We start from the raw sequence: 22,158 nt of genomic DNA, 5'->3' as shown, positions 1-22,158 counted from the left end.
TATGTTGTTTTTTCTGTCCTTTCTCTCTCCCATATTCAGATTTTCTTTTCTTTTTTTTCTCGGAATGTCCACGTGGGTCGACTATTGTGTTTTTTTGTTCATTATATCCATACTTCTCAAAATGGCTGTTGTAATTTGATCGTTATCTTACAAGAAATTTCTCTGTTTACCGCTTTACTTTTCTGAGCATTCTTGCCTGCAAGAGGCTCAAACGTGTGATGATGCGATCTGACAGAATTAGTGAACATGCATGCTATTTTGCGCCTGCCGAAGAACCAAACTCGTCCTCGCAGCCAAGTCCGAAGCTGAGTCTTGTTCGACGGAACCCAGCGACATTTTTTTTTTCCAAATTTACCACACCAAACTCCACACCGGAAAAGAAACAACCTTGCCGCATCAGTCCATCGAGACGAGAATGGACTCGCCTGCAGTTCTCATACATCCATGATTGCGAGACGAGAATTAGATGCAGCTACCGTTCTGATGCGTCAGTCATTTCAAGATCCATCTCATCAGGCTTCTCTGGGGTGTCGGCGAGCGACCTAGGCTGTGGATTAAACCACGATTGCCAGCCATCCACAAGTCCGGACTTGTCTGCCGGGCCCGTCTGATTCACAACCCAACCGCCGCATGCAAGGCACACCCAGGAGTTCAGAGTCGCCGGCGCCTCCGCATCATTCGCGGCCTCGTCGCGTTGCCCATTCCCACCCGAGCGATACTCAAAGCAGCCCGCGCATTTCCCGTGCTGCCCTGTTTGGATCCGCCATTCTCGCACGGTCGCTACCTGATGCAGCACGGCCTTTGCATTTTCGACGCGGTGAAACCGACATTGCCGCGCCCGAAACATTTTGACGCCGCAAGCACAGCCCGTCAAAGGTCGAATTCTGCTGAATATTCTGATGCTGCCACCGTCCGGTGCTGTCATGATCACGTCTCCGTCCTCATCCACCTCGGACAACTCACGGTTCACGGCACCGGTTCGGGCCGACGACTTCGGGAACCGCCCGTACACTGTGTTGATACCAGCCTCGGACATGCTCAGCATCCCTTCGGGGCTGCACCCCGTTCGCGTTGTGCACGCATCGCATAGGTAGCTGCGCATGCTCAGCACTTCAGCGGTTGTGAGGGGATTGTACCTTGGGTCGACGAGGAGCTGAGCGCTGTGCTTGGCGCAATCGTCACATACTAGACAAGGGTGGCCAGGCTGATGATGCATGTCAGCGCATTTGTCTGAAGGTTGCACAGGAGCGCCACAGGCAATATACACATCCTTGCTGCTCTCCCCGAGGCTGCTCTCTTCGCAACGCAAGTCATCCACCCCTGCTTGACCCGCCGCATTATTAGGCCGATTAGAATTCTCGGAGACGGGCTCAGCCAGAGAATGCAGTACATCTTTAACGGGACAGCCCCTCTGCATATAAGAAATGCCGAGAGTAAAGGGCTTCCGCAGCAGCCACCCTCCAGAGCCGTCTCGCGCACCAAGTAGTACGCCTGTAGACTCATATAGGGGATTGAGGTGACTCCATCGTGCTGGCTCTTGTTGCCTGGCATCTTGTATCGATCCGAGAGTCGGTACTTGCTCGTAGTGCTCGTCAAGTTGGATCGGCGTGGCGTGGGGCGTACTGGGGCCGTGCGGCCGCAGCTGTTGACTGTCGTGAGTCGTGTTCGTCGGCCAATCAACAATCGCTTCCACGGGCCCGATGAAGGCCGTGAGGCTTGGATCGAAGAGGTTGGCGTTGTGCATGTCAGAGACATCCAGGACGGGTGCGGGTGCGGGTGCGGGATTCAATGGCTGCATCGCGGCGCGTCCTGGCATCGTGTTAGCTTCGGGTGAGACGGATGACGGACGGCTGAAGGGTACGCAAGGCAGGACGGGCTCTGCCGGGGCGCTGGATGCCACGGACCCAAGGTTGGGGTCAACGGGCATGGGCTCGTTCCCGGGCGCGCCGACATCTATAGCACCATCAGCACCATCAGAAGCAGCGCGCTGCGCTGGCTGGCCGAGAGGAGCCATCTCTGCAACGGTTTCCATGATTTGCTGATATATCAGCTCGGGCCGGCTTGGCGTCGCTTCTGGATGTGTTGGCAGTACTTGCCTAATCTGGTGCAATATCAGTGTCAATTGATTAGGGGCCGCTGCTGGCAGTGTCACGGTCGATCTGTCTCCAGAGGCGCCGACTTGCTCGACTCGCTCTAGTTGCTCGACTCGTTCTAGTTGCTCAGCTTGCCCAACTTGCCCAGCTTGGTCAACTTGCCCAGCTTGCTCAACTTGGTTCACATCCTCACCGCCCGGGCCGCTTTCACTGCCGTCGCTTTCCTCGTCTTCTTCGCCCTCGCTTTCCTCATATTCATCCTCATCTTCTGCAGCGGCCGCATTCACCACTGGCAACGCCTGGATGACTCTGACGATTGGCCTGGGAACGAAGTTGGGGTTTGCATCCACCGCTGCGGTGATGTCAGCCGTTGTTGGGGGATTGTCCGCTCCAGCTGGTGTGTTGAATTGGAACATGGCCTTTTTCAGCGCTGTCTCTCTTTGCTCCTCGACAAAGTTGGGTAACGTGTTCATCAAGAATGAATCCGGCCATGTCTGGTTGATCATGGCCGCCAGCTCATTGGCCGTCAGCTGGCTGGCTGGTTTACTGGCCAGAGGTGTTCCCGGTGCGGCGTGTGGTGGCGTGCGTCGTGGTACCAGCAACTCGCGCTGCCGCAAAATCTCTCGGATAAGAGAACCTCCATGGAAGGAGATTGATGGCATGACGTAAGCCTCAGTCACTGGGCCAATCCAGTGCTCCATTCGAGAACCGTCTTTCACATCGTTGACCCCATTTGCACCGTAGCCGTGGGCAAGATAGTACAATGGACCTGGGCGAGGGTGCAGACGTCCATGCAGGCAGTTCGCCATGCGCTTCTTGCCCGCCGTTGTCTGGAGGAAGGCATTATCGCAGAGATGAGGCTCCCCCGCATTGGTGCACGAATCGCATGGCCGCTGCCTGTCACAGTTTCTCCCGCTCTCGACGCAACGCTTGCACGCGATAAACGGCAGAAAGCTTCCAAAGCCAACCTGCGACAAGTCAAAGATGGGATACGCCGTCCCCTCATCGTCCACACAGTCGAGACCCATGGCCGTGCAGCGACCACAAGCTGAGTATGGGCTGGCAATGGAAGCACGGCAGTGGTTGTTGTCTCGCCGGCAGTTCATGCACGCCTTGCGCCAGACCGTGCTAGGTCGCAGCTCGGCCCAGCCCAAGGCGATGAAGCTGCGCGGGCGCCAGTTCTCAGGGACACTGATGGCGGCTGGCATGGACGTGACTATGGCAGATGCAAGGCAGACGAGGTTGTTGCTACGACAGCGGTCACAAGGCTCGTTCCATGTTGTGTGATCGGCGAGCCATGAGCACGGGCTGAGCTGCCCTGCCTGGCTCTCAGCCGCGAGTTGCGCGCATCCGTCGCACGCGTGCCGGAACCACTTGACCACACCCTGTCGTAAGTTGGGCTTGTTGTCCATCAAACGGCCGTCGCTCAGTCGACACATGTCTAACGCCTTACACCGCGAACACTGGTAGCCCAGGATGGGGTCGACGTCACATGCGGCTGTCTTGCCGTCGCTGGCACACTTGATACAGCAGAGACCGATATTCGTGGGCTGGCCAGTGTGGGGACTTATGGCCTGATCGTAGCGCGCCGGATGGTACTGGGAGTACTTGCGGTAGAGGAGCGCCTTTTTCGGCACCTGGCAGACGTGGCCGGCGGCCAATACGGGGTTCCTGGCCCGGTGGTCGGCGCAGTTGGTGCACTCGAGCGGATAGGTCCCGTCGTGCCAGTCACACGGCCGCTGGGCGCGCATAACTCGTCCAGCAGGATCACTGCTGCAGAACTCGCACACGCGACGAGGAGGAGGCCTTCGACTTGACGTACTTTTCGCAGATTGTGGCCGCTTCGGAGCATTGGAGCGGCCGCGGTGGCCACGCGCAGCAACATTTGTGCTCATACCTGCTCTTCTGGACTGTCACGGCCCGCGACGGATATACCGGAGATAGAGATGCTCAGAGGCAGGGCTGAATTGCCAAAAGTCGAATGTGTTGGGACTGCTGCGAGAACTTGGCTCAAGTCGAAGGTATTACGTGGAATACTGGCAATCTTTGTGCTGGGCTTGCCGGTGATGGCTTTGCTGGCAAGACGAGAGGAGCTTGGGATGGGATCCTAAGAGCTTTTCAATGCGGTTGACGGACGGTAAGCACTCATGGTAAGTTACTCGACCATGGAAAAGGCGCGGTGGAAGACGCGAGGTCGGTTCTGGGAGGAGGAGGAGGCGAGGATGATTGAATGAGTTGTCATGATGATGTGTGGGATATCGAGACATTCTTATAACTTACAGCCATGGTTTTGGAGTTTTCATGCAGTCACTGGACATTGTTACTTTTCTTTCTAGGTTTAGAAGGAGTGAAGGGACTGCTTCCTTTGACTAGCAAAATTTGGACCTGAAATTCACTCAAAAGAAACAAAGACTAGCGAGGGTTCTTGATAAAGAAGCTGACATCGTTTGGGGGCAGGGGGACAAAGATTTGGGGGCTGCGCCGAGTTGCTCCAAGTGACTTTGAGCCATGTTGCTTTGGTATAAACAAGGAAAGGAAAAAGATAAGACTAGACGTTGAAGAGTTAAAAGACAAAGTTTACGACAAGAAATTTGCCTGCAAGCGGTAAGAGACTGGCTGCTTTGAGGGTGAAGAAGAGTAAAAGTGGCTTTGGCACAGCCTTTGTGCATACAAACTCGGGCTGGGAATGGGCAAAAGGCTTGCAAACCAGTCATCATAAAACGAGGTGACTTTATTCTTCTACTGTATGTATATCCAATCATCAGTTGATGGTTGTTTCTGCTTTGATTTTATTTGTCATGTCTTTGTACGTATGCAGATGGTTTCATCGTAAAGCGAGCTGGCTTTTCTCCTCTACTGTTCATCCAACTACTATTTGACAATTGCTCACCTTTTGATTGTCTTTGCCATGTCTTTGTACGTATGAGCATGATCTCGCTGTTCGACGAACGAGGTGCACTCTAGTCTCTGCGCGGAGATGGGGGAAAGGTGGTTGCCGGAGGTGACGGCAGAGAGGAGTCGACGAGGTTTGGGAGTCTTCTCTCGCACAAGAATACTTGACCATTGGAATACTCTCGTTGAATAGACAACAAGTTTCAAAGACGAAACGGGGTTCCAACTGTCGGGATGCCAGTGTGAGAATGGCCGTTCAAAGCAGTGCCAGACGTGTCTTCATCTTATTCTCGTGACAAGCAACACAGGGCTCGTCCAATACTAGCCAACGCATACTAGTTAGCTATGAAGCATTTCATTGAATTGTCTACTTATTGATCGACGAATGCGGCCGATTTGCAAGACGGACTCTCCTAACCTCCGTCATGGAGTTGAATGCTCGGTCAAGTCTACTTTGGCTGTGCGCGACGCTCCTGGGGGAGAGATCAATAGTCCTCTTTCTGACATCACGAAACCAGGCGCTCTGATGGCATCCAGCCGTCAATATGAACATTGGAACCGAATAAAGGCGGCCAACATTGGGAGGAATGCGTTTCTTTGAGGTTGCATCACCGGCTTGGAGAATACCTGTGCCAAGGCAGCCTTGTCCCAGCAAAAGATTCCATCCTAGCCAAAGTGAATGCAGCCCAGCTACCAGGCCGTTTACAAGCAGCGCAGGAGGAAGACGGGCAAAAAGAAGACCAAGGGTGAAAATGGCAGTGCGGCCAAGGGAAACGCTTCCGCCTGTGGTTGCCCGGGCTCTGCAGGCAGCCAAGCAGGCAGATGCTAATTACGCCGACCCAACAGTCACTCTGCATATTACCCGCCAAGAGAGCTTTCAACGATTTACATAAACTACAGCATTCACTCTTGTTAGAATCACGGAGAGGGTTTTCAAACCCGACACCCAGCTCGGGAACCTGCCCATTGCCCGATCATGGCCGACACCACGATGACCTTGGACGTCACCCGCCCGCCTCGGCGCGAGCGGCAACCACATGCACACCGTCGTCTTCCTGCACGGGCCGCGGCGACACCACGGGCAAGGAAACTTTCACCGGCCCGCGCTCGACTGCTTCCATCGACGCGCGGGGGGCACGAGACGAGTTGTTGCGGAAGCGGCATGATCGATGCTGGATTAATAGCAGCACCAGCAAGGCACCTGTGCATCCAAATTCATAGTCGGCTCAGAAAGACTGACTTGACTGCAGGTGAAAATAGTAAGTCTCGCCTGAATGCAGTCAAATTCGACTGCGTTGCTATCAAAGTGCATTGACAACTTGGTGGGTCGTTTTTACGCCCTTTTGGCTCGTAGCGACATTTATTGACAACCGTGATCGGCATCTCTCCATTCAACTTGTTCGTGACTCACCCTCGTGCTTAAAAGCCACGCCATCCATCTCAAGCCGGAACAATCGCAGCCAATGCCCGATACCACCGTAACTTGAAAAAAAGATGTCTACGACGACAACCACCTCCATACAGCTGACCGACACGGTTGGCTGGGCCTCGAGCCGACCCAACAACGGCGTCGGCGGCACCGCCACCACCACCACCACCAGCCGAGTAAAATCGGCGCCGAGCCGGGCCGAGGACGAAGTGCTCGCCGCGAGCCGGGAGGTCGACTCGGCGGCGCCCGACGGCGGCTACGGCTGGGCGATTGTCGCGAGCGGCTGCGTGCTCATGTGGTGGGGGGTCGGCACGACGTACGCCTGGGGCGTGATCCAGCGGACGCTGGTCCGGGACGGGCTCGCGGGCCCGGCCGTCGTCTCCTTCATCGGCTCGCTGCAGGCGGCCATGGTGTCGCTCTGCGCAACCTCCAACGCCTGGCTGCTGCAGTACCTCGGGCCGCGCCGGACGGCGCTCACGGGCGTCGCCCTCATGGGCGGCTGCGAGATCCTGAGCAGCTTCACGACCCGCAGCCTGGGCGGGCTCTTTGTCACTTCGGGCGTCCTGTTTGGCCTCGGAGCCAGGTGCGTTTGCTTCTTCTTCTTCTTCTTCTTCTTGTGCTGACCTTTGTGGCGATAGCTTCATCTTTTGTGTAAGTTGCCCGCCTCCCTGTGCAACGACTGACGACGCCAGCCCATCTAACAGCCAGCCACGGTGTAGGTGATTACGGCCATCCCGTCACAGTATTTCAGCAGGAAAAGAGGCCTCGCAAATGGCCTGATCTTCGCGGGCAGCGGCCTCGGCGGCGCGGCCATTAGCTTCGCGCTGGATCCTCTGATTGAAAAGATTGGGCTCGCCATGGCGTACCGCGTCCTCGGCATCACCACCCTGGCCACTGGACTGCCCGCCGCCTGGATCATGAAGGAGCGCACGAGCCTTGCCCGGCGCAAGTTTATCGAATGGTATGTTTTGTCCCAAAGTCGAGCCGCGCAATCGGACAAGGTGACTGACTGCTGCCCCGCGCAGGAAATTGTTCAAGTCGGCCAACTTTGTATTGATATGCGCCGCCACGGCCATTGGCACCTTTCCGCTCTACGTGCCGCCCTTTTTCCTGCCGCTCTACGCCAACTCCCTCGGCTTCTCGTCCGCCACCGGCGCCGGCCTCGTCGCCGGCTTCACCCTGTCGTCGGCCGCCGGGCGCATCGTCTGCGGCTACCTGTGCGACATGATGGGCGCCATCAACGTGCTCCTGACGTCCCTGGTCCTGACGGCGCTGAGCATGCTGGCCATCTGGCCGGCCTCGACGACGCTGGGGCCCCTGGCCCTCTTCGTCGTCATCAACGGCCTCTCCAACGGCGGCTTCTTCTGCACCATGCCGACCGTGGCCAGCAACGTGTTTGGCAGCGCGCGCGTCGGCGCCGTCATGAGCATGATCATCACGGGATGGATCGGGGGCTATCTAATGGTGAGGGGCCCCTCTCGCGCTTGCCCCAAATGACTAATTCTCTAACATCTATCACAGGGCGCTCCAATTGCTGGCTATCTGCTCGAGGCGTTTGGTGGTGCGGAAAAGGGCCTCACGGCATACCGGCCTGCCATGTTGTACGGCGGCTCGCTCAGTCTAGTCTCGGCGTTTCTGGTGCTCATTGCGAGAATTCGGGTCAACAAAAAGGTGTTTGTAAAAGTATAGAGGACCATGTACCGCTAGTAGACTCATTATTCGACGTCTCTCCCCCTTTTCTTTTTCACCCAACCTCTCGCGCCGATCTCTTGATTTGCTTTTTTTTTTTTTTTCCTTTTTCGAGATGGCATGGGTCGATGTATAAGTGGAACGGACGACCAGATAGATCGTCGAGCGGGGGGGCACACAGTGACATTACCATGGAAAGGAAACAGGGAAACTTTTGCTGGTCAATGACGAAAAGTACAATCATGCTCAGCCTACGAGAAAACACATCATTTGCAGTAATGGCTCTCAATAACGGTTCTGACCTTGAGCGTAGTCGTCGCGTGAAGCATAAGCTGCTTGGCCCACTGATGGATCTACTCATGGCAATCATTTTGTTACACTGATGCGCCTTTATAAAGTATAACTAGCTGCTGCAACATACTTATCTGAGTCAACCACATGAGCTGACGTGTCGCTGAAAGAAGATAGCTGGTCAATGCTGTGTTTGCTTGTTCGTGTCAAAGGAATAAAGAAGCTCACCGCATTTTTAACCTGAGCAATCATCAGCAGCGTACGATATTTTGCCTACCTTGCCATAGTTTGAACCTCCGTATGCCAACAACAAGATGATTACCGACCAAGATCTTGAACTCCTAGGTGCACGGCCGTTGACGGCCTTGGATAGGATAAAAATGGTCGGCATCGCGGCCCTGTATCGTGAGTAGCCCCAGCCTTTCCAGACAGAGTGGCCAAAGAGCTTTCTGTTTTGTTTTGTTTTGTTTTGTTTTGGCTAATGACGCAGCGGATGAATAGCCGTCGCATTTCTGCATCAGCTGTCCAAGTTCTTTCTCCCTTCTCACCCACAGTATGACTTGCACTGGCGCCAAAAGACGATGCTCGCCAGCATCCACGCCGCCAACACATTCCAGAGCCAGAAGCGCATCACCTACGCGGCGAGCCACACCAAGACAACCAGCGAGCGGGTGCGCGAGTTCGCCAAGAAGCGCAAAGGGCTCGAGCACCGTGAGGTATCCGTGCCGATCGACGCGGCGGCGGCGGCGGCGGCCAACAATCCCGCGACGGGAGGGCCCGTACCGCCGCCGACGCTTCACTTCCTGACGGGGCCGTGGATTACCGGCGCGACCGGCGGAGACGAGAGCGCCGCCCGCAAAAAGGGTCCCGTGATACTCTACGCCCACGGCGGCGGCTACCTGGAGCCCATCGCGACGGGCGCGCACATCCCACTGGCGCGCAGCATGGCCCGGGCGTGCGGCGCGCGCGAGGTCGTCCTCATCGCCTACGCGCTCTGCCCCGAGGCGCAGTACCCGGCGCAGCTGGTGCAGGTGGTCGAGGCGGTGCGGCTGCTGCTCGAGCGCGAGGGCGTCGCGCCGGGGGACCTCGTGCTGGCGGGCGACAGCGCCGGCGCGCACCTGGTGGCCTCGCTGCTGGCGCACGTCGCCGAGCCCGCGCCGTACGCGCGGCCGCTCGCGCCGGCCCTCCGCGGCGGCGGCGGCGGCGGCGGCCAGTTCCGCGCCGCGGTGCTGCTCTCGCCCTGGTTCACGTGGACCGACGCCGCGAGCCTCGGCACCAACGTGTGCGACTTCCTCGCGGGCCCGCACGTCGCGAGCCTCGTCCGCGTGCTGCGCCCGCGCGTCGACGACGTGTGGTGCGAGATTGTGGCCGCCCCGCGGGCGCGCGACGTGTGGGCGCGCGTCTTTGCGACGACGACGACGACGACGACGGGCGGCGAGGGCGAGGGCGCGGGCGAGGGCGCTGGCGCTGGCAAAGACGACAACGACAAAGGTGGCGGCAGACCGCTCGTGAAGCGCCTGCTGGTGACGGCGTCAGACTCGGAGACCATGTACCGCGACGCCAGGATCTTTGCGGTCGAGTACGCGCGCGCGGCGAGTGTGGTGGTGGGTACCGGCGATCCAGGGGCAGAACTCGAGCGCGTCATGACGGAGCCGAGGGTCTTTGCCGTGGGCAGGAGGGAGACGCATGTGCAGCCCGGTCTGGATGAGGCGGTCAAATATCACGGCGGCGGGACGTGGCGAGCACTGCAGGCATTCATGTCGTCTCTTTGATGACGCACAAGGACGGGTCTCGAGAATTATCGATGCAAGATTTGACCTGGTTACAACTGAGATGGCTAAAAGGTGTTGAGAAACTGTTCCCTTTTTTACATACAGGCTCGGGTGGTATTTTCTAGTAATTAACAGTAAGAATATAATTATCTCTAGTATATTTTGATTCTAGTCAACCTGCAGTCGCGCCGGCGTAAGCTTGGGTGCCACACCTTGGCCGTATCCAACATGCGCAGTGCCCTTCCAACATAATTATACGGACAAACAATATAACAACAACCCGAACCGAGCATCGTGTACATGATATCAGATGAAAGCGGCTGGTCCCACATGGGGTCATCGCCCCGCGCCGTTGTTGATCTGGCCAAGGTGGATAGCAACCTGTATATAGTAGATAGTAGTCAGCCTCCGTTCTTTCCGCCGGCTTGGTGTAGAGGAGCCTCACTGTAAATTTGCCGACAGCGTAATCGGGCAGGAGTCCCTGGCTTTCCAGATCACGGTCGCTTTCTTTTGGTAAAGCGTGTCAGTCACGGTCTCTTTCATGGCCTGCTCCCGCTTCATCTTTACCTCTTGGACGCGCCCTGGAGAGGCATGCTCGCAGCAGCTTCCACAACAGGTAACCCACCGATGGCAAGCCTAGCAGTACCCCGACAAGGTTGATTATAGCTTCAGTCGTCAAGGCCATTTCATCGGCTGTAGAGAGCGAGGTTGGTAATGGAACTGGTTTTTCAAGGTCAAGGTGACCAGCTGTTGGAGAAGTGCAGGATGCGAGTGTATTATACTCATGGTTCTCTTGTGAACAAATTTGGCCCCTTCACCTCATCTGGAATTTGCGCGGTCTGTCGCTTGCTGCTGGCCGATGCTTTTCCCTTGCTCTGTCCCGCATCCTGCCTGATCTGTTGCGCCGATTCTGACCCCTGCAAGGATAGCTCCCATACGGATTTATCCTGCAAGGACTTGCTCGACCGATTTTGACCCTTGTAAGGATGTATCCTATACGGGATTCCTACAAGGATCTCCTCGACCGATTTTGACCCCAGCAAGGATTTTCTCTAGACCGATTTTGACCCTTGCAAGGATTCCTCCTATACGGAATTCCTACAAAGATCGTCCTCGACCGATTTTGACCCCTGCCACCGTTGCAAAAGCGGTGGCTCATCAGCTCCAATCAGCTACCATCACGTCAGGCACCAATTTTGTCCCCTGCATCTTGAAGTCACAGCCCCCTTTCATAATGTCCTGCAATTGGCCGGTTTCTCAGCACTTCATCGCTACCTGAAGGCCAAGTGCAGGCCATATAAGATGCCTATGCCAGCCGTCAAGTGACTCTTGAGCTCAGGCAAAAAGCTTTCGTGGCAGCCATGGCGGCAAAGACATACCGCAAGAGGAGTGGGAGAGTCATAAAGACTTCATTTCGAACTCTTTTCACAAGATGACTGCTAAGCAACTGCTGGCGCAATTGAAGAGTGAACGTGGATTTTCCCCCACGTTAGTGTCCATCTCATCTTTGCAGACGGCGAGATGCTAACCCGGGGCCATCAGTGCAAACCAGCTGGACCGTCAACTTCGAAAGAAATGGGGACTGCGCAAAAATTTCAGCAAGGATCAATGGCAGAGAATGATCCCTACATCAGACGAGTGGAATTTGGACAATAATGACAGAATTGTCACTGTGAATGACATACAAATTAATCGGAAGAGGCTGAGGCGGGCTAAGAAGTGGGCTTCTCAGCAGCAGCAACCTCCTCCCATTCATCCACAAGGTAATCAAAGCAGCAAATATGAAACGAATTGCACTGATGCTTGAATCAGATATACTGCCGGGGTGCCAGGATAACACAACCAGCCGCTCGCCGGCAGCCGAGCTAGAGACTAAAACCAACGTTGCCTCGGACACTCTATTCGCTCAATTCGACATTATTTTCGAATCATATAGTATGCCGAAAGAAAAAACATTGATTCTTCCTCACATATTGATACTATCTAGTGGACAACTACTGCAGAGAGGGTTACTTCGGTGCTCCCTCTGGTGCTCGCACTACTCTCGCTCCGGTTGGAGCAGAGGTTTGTAATCCAGTACTGAACGAAGTCTACATTACGACTAAAACTATATTTAGGGCTCTCGAAGAGGGCCTCTTGAGCCTCCCTCTGAATGGTGCCACCAATCAGAGGCGACCAGGGGATCCCTGATGTCCCAAGGAATACAGCTTGCGAGCCAACAAGCACTAGTTAGCGGCCCCTATGACGACTACATGTTCAACCTGCAGGCGACAAACACTTTGGCTGAGATTCTAGATTTGAGCCACGATTCACGCTCCGAGGATTATCATAAAGCAATATCCGAAAGGTTGCAAGAAAGCGTGGTAGAGCAAGTTGAGGGCGATGTCCTGCGTCACCTCCACCTGTTCTACAACGCCACCTCAAGGGTTCAACGTACCTTGCGACTTTTACGATATGCAATCTATCTCGCTTCTAATAACCTGCTTTTTCAAGGGGGAGCAGAAAAGCTTTCTGACTGGCTTTGGGAGTCAAACGCCTTTTGGCTGGTGGAAACTCTGGTTGCCTTGCGTACCCCTGCAACTGATACTTTTGCGAGTGTGTTGCTTGCCGGTACATTAGCATCTGGAGATTTTGACTACCACTTTTCGTCATTATTGAAACAGGGAGCTGATCCCGACGCATACTTATTCGAGGACGCAGCTGGTTCACGACCAGTCTCATGTCTGGCCCTGGCCGTATCCCGGCCCGATGAGGCCTGTGTGCGCCTGCTCCTAGAGCACGGAGCTGAAGTGGTAAGACCGGAACTGAAAGGCTCGTCACTGTATCTGCGCTCTGCTCTTAGGAAATCACCTAAAATTATCCAGCTATTACTCGACAACGGTGCAGATGGTCATATGCCGATGGTGCCTTGGTACGAGCAAAATGGACCCGGTTCGACTTTGATGAATCTTGTCATTGAGCAGGAAAATCTCGAACTGCTTGCCGTACTCCTTGGGAAGACGTTCACGCTTTGTCATGTTCCACAGCATGTTCCTTGCCCTTTACAAGTCGCTGCCTCGACTGGTAATGTGCATCTCGTGGAGATGCTGCTCAAGGCCGGCGCGCCTGTTGATGGATGCATCAGTACAGATGTACGCGTGAGCGAAATGGATGCCGTAGTGGCATTGAATGTTTATGCGATTCTGACACCTCTGGCAGTAGCGTTGTCTGAGGGTAATGTGGCTGTGGCTGAGGTTCTACTACGCGAAGGTGCCGATGTGAACGGTTTTGGCACTGCACCACTTGGAAAGCGTAGATATCACGACAGGCGCCTTGTTTACCGTCGATATTCGGGGGGTTCCAGATTTACAGTGGAATTTGGCGAATCTTTCACGGCCAAAGAATGGCAAAAATGGGAACGCGCTGGCTATCATTACAGTGATTTGCTGGCGGCTTCGTCGCCACTGCAAATGGCTGCTTTGAGCAAAAGTGTTCAACTCGGACGAATCTTGTTAAAGATTGGAGCCCTGTCGGATGGTTTTGGAGGCTTCGGTACGGCTTTGCAGGTCGCGTCTGCGAGAATGAACAACCTGTCGTTTGTTAAGTTGCTGCTAGAGAACGGCGCCAAGATCAATACGCCTGCTCAAGAGCCACGAGGCCGTACTGCACTACAAGCGGCCGTGGAGTTTGGTAGCAACGACACCGTTCAATTCCTATTATCTGCCGGTGCCAACATCAATGCCCTCCCCAGCCTTTGCGGGTTCACAGCACTTCAGGCAGCGGTGCGCACGCAGGATACAGAGCTAGTGGTGCAATTGATTGGACTCGGCGCTGATGTTAACGCACCTGCTGCGGCGGAGGATGGTCGAACAGCACTGCAGGCCGCTGTTGAAGGGCAGAATACGGATTTGATTGACGCTTTGCTCGACAGCGGAGCAGATATTTCCGCGTCGCCGGCCCAATCCGGCGGACTGTCTGCCCTCGAGGCCAGCCTGAGCAATCATCATGTTCTGGAAAAGCTTTTGAGCCGTGGAAGTGCTAGTGGACTGTTGCAGAAGCTTCAAACGGAGGGCAGGGCTTTATTATCAAAGATTGCGAAGCGCCACTATCATAAACTTGATGGCCCTACTTTGCAGTCCCTTGTTACGTTGCTGGCGAGATACGGAATATATGGTTTTCAAGACCTGTTCCGCTCCGCATTCGATAGGTCGGACATGGATATGTTGAGCTTGCTGATGACAGACGGTGCAGCTGCGAATGTAACGAACCACGAATTGCAGGTTCTTCTTCACTTGGCAGTCCAGGATGCAAACATACACTTTACGAAAATGTTGCTAGATGCGGGAGCAGATGTAAATATACTCCCTTCAGATCCTGAAGGTCAGCCGCTCATTGCGGTAGCGGCAGCTACGGGCTCGCAGTCTCTCTGCGAGCTACTCATTGAGCACGATGCCGATCTGAAGGGATATGGTGGCACAAAAGCTCTTTGTGCCGCGGTATCGACAGGCAGCATGGAAACTCTAAAGTTTCTACTCTCAGAAGGAGCAAGCCCCAACTGGGGCGACCAAGAGAATCAGCTTCACCAAAACGGTTATGATTTCTCACCACTCGCGGAGTGCTTCAACTACTACACAAGAGAAACGATGGCCATTGTTCTACTCGAACATGGAGCAGAGGTCAAGGGAGTTGTATTTCGCGTCGAAGTCTGCAAGACATCGATGTCCATGCTGACCCGACTCATTGGCCTTGGTCTGGACGTGAATCTGCGCCTCTCGCCGGTGTCTGAGTCCATGCTACAATACGCAGTAGAAGACATGTGTGCATCTGGCAATAGAAACAGAACAGACATTCTCACCTTACTCATCGACGCAGGTGCCAAGCTGCACTCGCTCCCCGGCGGCGGGTGTTGGGGCAGCCCACTGCAGATTGCGGTCGAGCACTCGAATCTATGCCTCGTCAAGTATCTCCTGTCGAAAGGAGCCGATGTTAACGAACCGCCTACTCCGTCGTATGGTGCGCCGGCCTTGCAGCAGGCAATCATTGCGGGCTCATTGCCCATTTTTTGCCTCCTGATTGACGAGGGAGCCGACGTGAATGCGGTCGTGGCTCCGATCGGACAAACTGCTCTGGAAAGTGCAGCAGAACACGGGCGTCTTGACATGGCCTATATTCTTTTCAAGAGAGACAAAGAACCAGAGACTCTTCGTCTTCGCTGTCAGCGGGCAGCCAAACTGGCAGCTTCCCGCGGTTTCCCAGTCTTGGCAAGGGAGTTGCGGCAGTGGAATCCCCCTGATTCATCTAGTATATAAAGCGAGGATGAGTCAAATCATTACGATTTATGTTTATTCTTTACTCTATGTCTCATTTTGAATTTAGCCCGTACTTGTTTCCATCTGTTTCCGTCTCTATCGCTTCTAGAAGCTCATCATGTCTTATGCTTTCTATATAGTCAAAACGCAGCAGCAGCAGCAGCAGCCACTCTCCTTCACCTCTCAATCATCTTGTACATGTACACCGCCGGGATCTTGATGAACTGTCCCGTCTCCGGGTCCGTCCACGGGTAGTAGCCCAGCGAGTCCCTGCCCTCGGCCCTGGCGCACTCCTCCTCCGCGGCCGCCGGCGGCAGCGCCATGTCCAAGTAGTCCTGCCGCGTGTACCACGCCTGGTTGGTGCGGATCGACGGCGCGCCCGCGGGCGGCTCGTCCGTCCCGTACAGGCGCTGGCTCGCCGCCCGCCGCTGCCACGCCGGGTGTGTCGTGTCCAGCGCGAGCGCGGCGCTGTTGAACGGCGGCGCGGCCGCCATGGCCTCGACTTGGCCCATGGCTTTTCTCCCGAGACCGCCCGACTGGATGGCTCTGTTTTTGTCCGCAGAAGAATGATTAGTTTCGTTTGATTTGTTTCTTCTTCTTGAAAAGAAAAAAGGCTTCACCCAACGCATCAACAGGACAAACCTACCTGGAAATGTAAAACGACTTTATCCACAGCGTTGCCGCCGGCAGCCCAAACAGCACGTTGCGCGCCGGATACTCGTCCAGCGCAATGTGCCCGATGGGCAGAAACGCCTCGCCCGTTGCCGTCCGCGCCGTCCTGCCCGCCCGCGCCGCCGTGTCCCGCAGCGGTTGGCTCTCCTCCGCGGCGAACTCGGCCGCGTGCCTGGCCAGCAGCGCGTCCGCCGAGCCGCCGTCGCCGTCGCCGTCGCCCCCGGCCAGCACGATCCAAAAGAGGAGCTTGTCGCCGGCGGCGACCTTTTTCCGCCAGTACGGCACCATCTCGACGTCCCAGCCGCACGCGTGCCGCTGCGCCGTCATGCGGTCGGCGTGGCCGTCGCTCGCCGGGTCCCACGGGATGAGGGCGATGCCGGCCCCGGCAGCGGGAGCGGCAGCGGCAGCGGGAGCAGTCTCGGCGGCTCGGCTTCCCATGTTTTGGCAACGCTTTCCGCTCTTTATCAGTTTGATAGGTATGGTATAGATTCTCCCAACTGGCATGCAAAGTCAAAGGTCCTTACACTTTTGTAGTGTTGCCTGGTCGTCAGGACCGGGCCCCGGGTGGCGTTTCCGGTGACTAACATTCTTGCTGGCTATGGATCTACATAGCGTCCCCATCATTCATGTCGGCTGCCAGCCCACAACGCTTGCCCCTTTGCCCCTTCAAAAATAAGCGTGGCAGCTGTTCCCTTGTTTGGGGCAGTACCATATGCGGCTCCAGAAGTTGGGCGGTTGTTTGTTCCCATCTTGGCGTTGACCGACCACAACCCGAGAAGAAGCATCGTTGGCATGCACCTGTCAGTTTGTTTCAACGAGCCCGGGATAAGATACGGTAGAGCTCAAAAGTAGACATATCAAGACATGTCCTCTCTATGTGTGGATAAATTCCTCCCCTGCAAAATTTCCATCTCGCTTTCCCACGGATAAAATATTCCTAATCGCCTTTTTCTTCTCATATATCGCTCTAGATGCTATATCAACAATTGAATCAGTTGCTCCCAGTCCCTTCCCTTTTCCCTTCCCTGGTATAAACTACCTCGCTACTGTAAATGCCAATTGATCCACCGGCCGTCTGTTTGCGTGCCATCAGTCAACTCCACCCCTTCTTTCATTCGCCGAGTCCAGAGCCTCGTCAGCCGGAAAACTGAAATCTTCTAGCTTCCAGCTGTCCTAGACCATCCCTAGGTGCTACATTTCGTCGTCTGTACGAGTTTGTGAAATCCTGTAGCAGGACACGCACATGTCTGATATTGCTGGCATCATCCGTCGAGAGCCTCTCCTTGATCTTGGTCATTAGTCTGTTGGCCTCGGCTGGGTTTACAGTACCTTCGGGCAACAGCTGAATTGTCTGTGCGACCCACTCGACAGTCTGTCTAGGAATCATCTCGAAGAGGGCCAAGAGAACACCACTTCCGTCCGCAAAGCAGTCTCGTGGGAATGTAAGCATCATGCCAGCCATAACTTGCTTAACAAGGCCAAGTCCATGGCTTTGAAGCATGTTGAGAATGATACCCTTGATCTGCTGTGCCGCAGCCTCTGGAAGCCCCTCACTGCTAGCCGGGTTGTTGCTTCCATAAGACAATAGATCACGAACATAGTGCAGCGTCGAAACAAGAGGGTCTCGTTGCTCGAGCGTCAGCGCATAGATGGCCGCTTCGAAAATTGGGACCAGTAGTGTGGAAGGGATAAGCTTCTGAGGGTAGTAGAGCAGGGCGTCAATCATGAGTCGGAAGAAGTCATCGATTGCGTCTGGCAAGTCTGCGGGTTGAAGTTCCGTCATGACACGTAGGAACGCGGTAGCTTGTGCCTCAAAAAAGCTATAAATATTCTCCGTGGTCGTCTGGTCCACGCTGTCACGGTCCTCGGAGAACTCGCGCAGAATTGTACCAGTTACCCACAAGAAGCATCCCTCACGAGAGGCCGTGAAGCCGTTGGCTAGCTTGTTGGCCATCTCCGGTAGCAAAGGTGACATTGCAGTGCGATAGGACACAATCATGTTTCTCCAGCATCGGCAAACTCTCTCACATATAGGGCTGAAGTCCAGGAAGTTTTCGAGGACTGTCGACAGAATGGGAAAGACTTCTTGCCAGTATTTGACAGCCGGGTTAGCCTCGCCGGGGTTGACTGCAGGAGTGACATTTTGAACAAAGACCGTGATGAGCTGGAGGTGTTCTATTGCATATTAGCATCCTTCCGCCGGGGTGGGGTGAGTAGTCAAATTTCAACTTACCAGCCAAAGCAATCTTGCTCTCCTTGTCCGTTGCTTGGTTTGCCATAGACATCAGACGCTGGATGAGAGGATCACAGTACGTCTTAAGCAGTGTGTACGTCTGATCAGCGGGCTGCACAGCGACCACGCTGGAGACACCATCGGTAACCTCCTCCTTGCTCTGATTTGGTAGCTTGTCAAGGACTTGGTCATAGAACGTCTGAAGCTGCAATACTTGTCCGCTCAGTAAGTTTCTGCAGTCAGTGCAAAAGAACTTGATGGCCAACGCAGCGGCTCGGACAATCTCCTTGGAGTCGGCCTGAAAAGAGTTGACAATGTAGTTGAACTGGGGCTCAAGGTATTCCGGGTGTACGGCTGTCCACTCAGTGTAACGGCCAAGCACCATAATGGTAGCAAACTTGAGTTTCTCGTGGTTAGGAATCTGAACCAGTAAGGGCATCAGCTGCGGAAGAACAATCTCTTCCTCCCGATCCACTATACGTCCCAGAGCCCGCATTGCGAACAAAGGAGCCTCAAGCTCCTGCCAGTTTGGCACATTAGTGTCACTGACTTGACTTGCGTTATTCTGCATCCAGACTTGGATGGCATTGAGGACCTTGGTCAGGCATTCTGTCACGCCCATGACCTCACACGAGTCCTTGAGAGTATCTCCCATCTGATGGCGGAATTCTCTAAATTTTTCCTCCTGTTCGCGGTCACCGTCGAAGAGATCGGCTTCGTTTCCAGAATCGGGCCGGGGGTATTGGAGGTGCTTCAGAAGAATGTCGACAAGCTTAGAGTACACATCAACCAATTCGACTCTGCTCTGAATGTAACGCTCGAGTACGAGGTACTGCTTGAGCTCGTACCAAAAGAGGAATGTGTGTTCGATAACGTCTTGCTCCTTGTCACGAGCAGCACACTCGAGCACTGCCTCAACCAGCGGTCTGAAGTGAGAAGGCTGACGGGCGATAGCAACGGACCAACTCTCTGCAGCCGTGGCAAGAACCTTCGTCAACGCCTTCAATGCCTCGGTATCTTCCTCATCCGCCACCGTAGCAATGCGAGGCTGCAGGCCGACGATGCGAGGAAACAGCACCTGAATGTTTTCCTGACTTTCATCGACATCGCGCGTTTCCCGTATCATGACGCACAGGCACTCAGAGGCCTCTTGGCTACATTCGTCTGCAGTGACACCATTGAAGACAACGTCCAGCAGAGGAGAGTTGACGATGCTACCGACAGGCACCTCTCTCAGCCAGGATGTGATACACTCCATGAGCTGCGGGTTACGCGCAGCAACCGCTGGATCATCGTTAGTACATTTCTGTCGTTGAAATCGTTTGCGTGGTACGAACGTGAAGATTGCGAGTAATTGATCAGCAGTTGCACAACTCTGTCTGTATTGTCCGCCAGTAACACCCTTGAACGGTCCGCAAGATCATCTTCCTGTATCCCACAGATTAATTAGACTTGAAGCTGGAAATAGACGGCATCCGGTCGATTGAACGTCGTCGGAGTTGATTGTCGAGTCGAGCCGCAGTATCCACGTACAGACAAGGTAATCTTTCGGCCCTCGGTGACTTCTTCGGGGAGCACACGCAAGAAGTCGAGGATGCAAGCATGGCTCTCGGGGCTGTCGCTGAGAGACTGGACCACAGATGGCAGAACGTCGCTCCAATCCTTCATCTGGATGGCCAGAATGGCGAGGCAAACGCAGAGCTGCACACGGATGGGCTTGGGTCCAACGGCAAACTCCTTGAGGAGCAAAAGAATCTGGTTTCGCAGGGCTGGGAGCTCGGTCGTGGGAACTTGAGTAGAGAGGTCATAGGTAATCTGTACTTGTGAGCTTGCTGCGTACCCGAACGAGCTGGGGGTGGGAGGTACCTTTCCGCGAAGTGTGATGGCGGCAAACAGGGTCGCTTCCGGCTCTGCCTTGGATTGTAGAATGCCAATAATGGTACCCCAGGACGTTTTCTGGGGTGGTTAGCATTCATCACGGGCCACCTCGAGAACAATTCGGGAACCAACCGATTTTTGAAAGCTCTCTAGGTAGGCGTGTGCCTTCTTCTTTGCGTCCTGCTCCCCGCTCCGCATCGTCATGACAGCAGCCAAGACGTCGGACGGCGAGAAGCTGTCCTGCGCACCGTTGGCAGCCATGGCTATTGAACTTGCGGAGGTGATTCTGGTATGAGATGTATGTTTTCGACTCTTGGGGCGATTAACAAGGTCTTCGATCGCACCAGGGACAGTGGCGCATAAGGGCCTAGTGGCAAGGTGCGCCGCAAATCGACCTTATCGGCGTGGTTCAGCAAACAACAGCAGCTGCGGGCTCGGAGGAAGCTGGGGAGGGAACAAGAAGAGAACGGATGCGACAGAGCTAGCTGTCGTCTTACAGAAATAAGGTGACAGATGCCAACTCAACGGGGTGTCTTGTGGTGTTGTGGGAGTATGCCTATAGGCCAGAGCGATAAAAAGCAAAAAGCCCACCGCGACCAAACTTGGGCCAGGCAATAATATGACATGGGGTTGACGGTCCTTTGGCGGGGCAGTCGCAGCTACAGGTGGAAGAAGCAAGGTGGTGAGTTTTTCCGCTCCGACCCGACGTCATTTTGGGGGGAGTCAAGTCACCACGACAATGACACTCTATGTGGGCAACAAAAAATCAAGGGTGCAAGATATAAAAACTGCAGGCTCGTCGACCGAGTGAATCTATTCGGTTTTTTTTTCTTTTGCTCTTTTGGGGTGAAAGACCATCTCTATCTTAAAGCTTCGTGGCCGCCTGGGCTCGTTGATGAAGCTGGTGCTAGAATGCTCGCCGGCGTTCGTTGCAGAGAGATGGTTGGTACAGAACATGTCGCAAAAATGTGCACGGGCTCTGGTAACCTCTTCGGACCTTTTTAGGCTAGAATCAATGTTTTGTTTCGCCGCTCCCAAGTATCAAACTGTGCAGTCGTCTGTCGTAGATGCCCATCGGGACTTGCCCATCCTCTGCGATGAGCCATTGCTCCGTCAATGCCAAGCCGGTAAGCTGAAGCGAGGACCCGTGGCCACCATGTTCTGCAGCTCTAGCATAGTAGCGGTTCAAGAAAAAGTCATAAAACCCTTTTCCGTGACCCAAACGCCTTATCCCAGCCTCGGGATCTGCATTGAACGCGACACCGGGAACTAGCATCAAGTCTAGGGTAGTGGGAGACGGGCCAAAGTTACCTGGCGAGTCGCCCAAGATTCGCTCACGCCCGGTGACGGCGTCATCGTCAATGCTGGGGATGCCCCATTTGTCGCGGCCTAGAGACTCATAATCCTGGATGCTGCGAAGATGTACCATATCCATGACACGGGCAGGAGTTTCAGGCTCTGATAGGGTTGACTTGTGGAGGTAGGGCACAAAAACTTGTTTGCCAGCTTGAAGAGCATGGCGAACGATGGCGTCGGTTTGGACCTCGGCGGCGGGCATAGAGAGATATATGCTTATGCGCTTGGCTTCCTTGTACTGTTGCGAGGCCTGGAGAGTCTCAAAGACTGCATGACCTGGTCATTTGAGATCCCGGCGTTAGCATGATGGAATTGAATCATGGCCGCGACTTTTGCCTACTCTGAGCTTGAACAACATCTTGTGAGAGGTTGGCAAGACGCTTCTTTATCAATGCTCTGAGCTGTTGTTTTGCTGTAGCGACGGGCGTCGTCATAATGCTTGTCACGCGGTGGAGGATGAGGCTGCTAAGACAGATACTCGTATTATTAGTAGAAACGTCGATACTGCCATGTTTTTAGGCAGGCCCCCAAAGAGCTGCAGAGAGGTGCGGCATCGGCATCCAAT

At 54.7% G+C, this 22,158-nt stretch overlaps 6 protein-coding genes across 6 annotated transcripts; 2 read left to right on the top strand and 4 right to left on the bottom strand.

Annotated features, from left to right (window-relative positions):
* Window positions 1–472: 472 nt before the first annotated feature.
* V2A60_001303 (uncharacterized protein) lies at window positions 473–3,988 on the bottom strand (the record flags this gene model as incomplete). The annotated part of the gene is made up of 1 exon (XM_083252664.1): window positions 473–3,988. The coding sequence occupies one exon, from the start codon at window positions 3,986–3,988 to the stop codon at window positions 473–475; it is 3,516 nt and encodes a 1,171-aa protein (XP_083108790.1).
* A 2,491-nt stretch (window positions 3,989–6,479) lies between these two features.
* V2A60_001302 (alpha/beta hydrolase) lies at window positions 6,480–10,166 on the top strand (the record flags this gene model as incomplete). Its single annotated transcript, XM_083252663.1, has 7 exons — window positions 6,480–6,997; window positions 7,053–7,065; window positions 7,134–7,375; window positions 7,440–7,878; window positions 7,936–8,091; window positions 8,682–8,799; window positions 8,896–10,166. 7 exons carry the CDS (start codon window positions 6,480–6,482, stop codon window positions 10,164–10,166), a joined length of 2,757 nt encoding a protein of 918 aa, XP_083108789.1.
* A 1,432-nt stretch (window positions 10,167–11,598) lies between these two features.
* Window positions 11,599–15,454, top strand: V2A60_001301 (uncharacterized protein; the record flags this gene model as incomplete). Its single annotated transcript, XM_083252662.1, has 6 exons — window positions 11,599–11,654; window positions 11,709–11,929; window positions 11,979–12,101; window positions 12,154–12,230; window positions 12,284–12,599; window positions 12,660–15,454. 6 exons carry the CDS (start codon window positions 11,599–11,601, stop codon window positions 15,452–15,454), a joined length of 3,588 nt encoding a protein of 1,195 aa, XP_083108788.1.
* Window positions 15,455–15,630: 176 nt separating this feature from the next.
* Window positions 15,631–16,564, bottom strand: V2A60_001300 (uncharacterized protein; the record flags this gene model as incomplete). The annotated part of the gene is made up of 2 exons (XM_083252661.1): window positions 15,631–16,000; window positions 16,101–16,564. 2 exons carry the CDS (start codon window positions 16,562–16,564, stop codon window positions 15,631–15,633), a joined length of 834 nt encoding a protein of 277 aa, XP_083108787.1.
* A 697-nt stretch (window positions 16,565–17,261) lies between these two features.
* On the bottom strand, window positions 17,262–20,498 carry V2A60_001299 (mRNA transport regulator MTR10; the record flags this gene model as incomplete). The annotated part of the gene is made up of 6 exons (XM_083252660.1): window positions 17,262–18,301; window positions 18,360–19,643; window positions 19,697–19,787; window positions 19,893–20,174; window positions 20,226–20,315; window positions 20,370–20,498. 6 exons carry the CDS (start codon window positions 20,496–20,498, stop codon window positions 17,262–17,264), a joined length of 2,916 nt encoding a protein of 971 aa, XP_083108786.1.
* Window positions 20,499–21,249: 751 nt separating this feature from the next.
* On the bottom strand, window positions 21,250–22,027 carry V2A60_001298 (5-formyltetrahydrofolate cyclo-ligase; the record flags this gene model as incomplete). The annotated part of the gene is made up of 2 exons (XM_083252659.1): window positions 21,250–21,869; window positions 21,934–22,027. 2 exons carry the CDS (start codon window positions 22,025–22,027, stop codon window positions 21,250–21,252), a joined length of 714 nt encoding a protein of 237 aa, XP_083108785.1.
* Window positions 22,028–22,158: the final 131 nt, after the last annotated feature.

Source organism: Cordyceps javanica, chromosome 1 (assembly GCF_051103115.1).
Source record: "Cordyceps javanica chromosome 1, complete sequence".
Taxonomy (NCBI): domain Eukaryota; kingdom Fungi; phylum Ascomycota; class Sordariomycetes; order Hypocreales; family Cordycipitaceae; genus Cordyceps; species Cordyceps javanica.
This window is presented reverse-complemented; position numbering and strand designations above follow the sequence as displayed.